General features: G+C 47.9%; 1 protein-coding gene across 1 annotated transcript in view; it reads right to left on the bottom strand.

The window, feature by feature from the left end:
- mgat4b (alpha-1,3-mannosyl-glycoprotein 4-beta-N-acetylglucosaminyltransferase B) overlaps positions 1 to 1,506 on the bottom strand; it is a 78,699-nt gene extending 77,193 nt beyond the window's left edge. Inside the window, exon 1 of the mRNA XM_087169688.1 lies at positions 1,241 to 1,506. Coding sequence (XP_087025814.1) covers positions 1,241 to 1,337 — 97 coding nt within the window. The 5' untranslated portion in view covers positions 1,338 to 1,506. The remainder of the gene's footprint in view (positions 1 to 1,240) is intronic.
- Between the last annotated feature and the right edge of the window lie 905 nt (positions 1,507 to 2,411).

The following is a 2,411-nucleotide window of genomic DNA, read 5'->3' on the forward strand; positions in this document are numbered from 1 at the left end:
CTCTACACCTCTCCCCTCCATCTAGCCCCTCTCCTCTTAGTTGGCATATAGTGTATCACACATCCAGCGCTCCCCTGTTTACCTAAGTGCTGGAGCTTCCCCTCACATTATCAGCATCATGTGTTTTTTCTGCTACAGAATCAAATCAAGCCGTTTCCCCTTCATGTAAACCCGCTCCTCTCAGCTGACATGTGGTGCATCGTAAACCAAGCGCTCCCCTCAGACCCTGAAGGTTCCCTCCACATCCTCAGGAAAAATTATTTTCCATCCAAAGCAACAAATCGCAACAAAATCAAACAACCCTCCCTCCCATTACCCATCTCTCTCCCTAATGTAGACCCTTTGTCCTTCTGTTGTGCATCACAAACCAAGCGCTCCCTTCATTACCTCAGGATTTGGAAGTTCCCACAAACACGCGTCTCACATGTTTTACTGCTACTCAAAGACTGAAAGAAAATCAAACATCCACCCTCTCCTAGCTCCTTCATTATCTACAACCTGTCCTCTTTTCTGGGACGTGCTGTACCACAAATCAAGTGCTCCTTTCATTACTTCATGAACTGGAGCTTCCCTTCACATTCACCAGCATCATTTCTCTTTTCTCCTGCAACAAAAATCCAATCAACCCGTCTCCTCACTTCTCCACAGACCCTCTCCCCTCGGCTGGCATGTCATGCATGACAAATCAAGCGCTCCCTTCAATACGGTAGAACCAGAGCATCCCTCTACATACACATGCCTCTTGTGTTTTCAACTAAACCCCCACCACCACCACCACTTTCCCTTCCATCTCTCCCTCCATGTAGACCCGCTTTTCTTAGTTGGGATGTGGTGCATCACAAACCAAGCGCTCCCCTGATTACCTCAGCTCTGGAGCTTCCCCTCACATCACCAGCATCATGTGTTTTTTCTGCAACAGAATCAAATCACCCCCCTCCCCTCTCTAAGTCTCCCCCTCATGTAGACCCACTCCTCTTGGCTGGCATGTGGTGCATCACAAACCAAGCGCTCCCCTCACCTCCACACCATCTGAAGCCTGCAGCCTCACATCAACACCATCGTCTGTTTTTCTGCAATATCCAAAACACAAAGCGGAGACCTCTCTCTGACGACCCCCCCCCCTCTTCACCCCGGAGTGTAGAGCATGACAAACCGAGCGTCCCCCCCCACATACACACACACACACAGATACACACACACACAGATACACACACCGGGACACACCGGGATCGCGTCTTACCTCTGGAGCTGCTGAAGGCGGTGTACCAGGACAGGGAGACCAGCCCGCACAGCCCGAACAACAAGACCGTCAGGAAGGAGACATTTCGGAGCCTCATCTCCGGAGCCCCGGGAGCATGTCCGCACCAAGAGGGGGGAGGAGAGGGACGGAGGGAGGGATGAAGGGAGGGGGGAGGCAGGTAGAAAGAGAGAGAGAGGCAGAGAGACAGGTAGACACAGACGGTGAAAGACGGAGAGGCGGGCGGAGCTGTTGCCGTCTGAGCAGCAGCAGCGAGACTGAAAGAGAGAGAGAGAGAGAGGGAGAGAGAGAGGAGGGGAGGAGACAGAAACAGGTAGAGAGACATTGGGATAAAGGGGAAAGAGAGAGAGGCTGATGAACGCGTAAAATAAAGATACGCTAATAACGTAAAAGTCTTTATTTATTTTCAAAACACACGTGACCGAGAGTTCAAACAAGGCAGCGAAGCGACATCTGTTCAAATTACAGGTAGAAAGATACGAACGCAATTAAAACAGGAGTAAAAACAATTAATGAAAATAAATTCAACACCAAAGAGACAGTTCAACTTAAAAACGAGACATGAAACTGTAGAAGCTATTTTATCTTGTTATATTTGTTTTAGGTGACAAAAGACAGTCAAGTAAAATCAAGAGCAAAATATTAAAAAGTTTTGTTATTATTATTGTGTTTTCCATTATATTTCGTTTTATTAAATCATTTATTTTTGAATATTTTTATTTGTTTCATAAATTGAAAGATGGTTTTAGGTTTTGACTCCATAAAGCTCCTGAAGTTTGATGACGCCATAGACCACGAGTTCTGCTCCACCAATCATGTTTCATGTTTCCAGACCAGGTGGTAGTCTGTCGTTCGTCGTTAACTGGCCCATCACTAAGCCCCGCCCCCCACCTGTGTTACTGTCACTACGTCAGACGGAAAGTTCTAGAATCGGAGCTGCCGGCGCGTGTTCTAGAACGTGACTGTAGCGGTTAGCAGTGATAATTCATAGCAACTGTGGCAACATTGTTTCCTGTATCTGACGCAGAAGCAGCTTCTCCTCAGCAGGATAATGCTGCGTTCGCTGTGCGTGGGCAGAGTGGGATAAAACGAGAAAATCGGCCTCATCTAGGGCTCACACATTAAGTGGGTTAGCCCTGGTGCTGACCTGGTA

This window comes from Seriola lalandi, unplaced genomic scaffold, assembly GCF_002814215.2.
Source record: "Seriola lalandi dorsalis isolate HSWRI2012SDOR001 ecotype SW California unplaced genomic scaffold, Sedor1 jcf7180002054907, whole genome shotgun sequence".
NCBI lineage: Eukaryota > Metazoa > Chordata > Actinopteri > Carangiformes > Carangidae > Seriola > Seriola lalandi.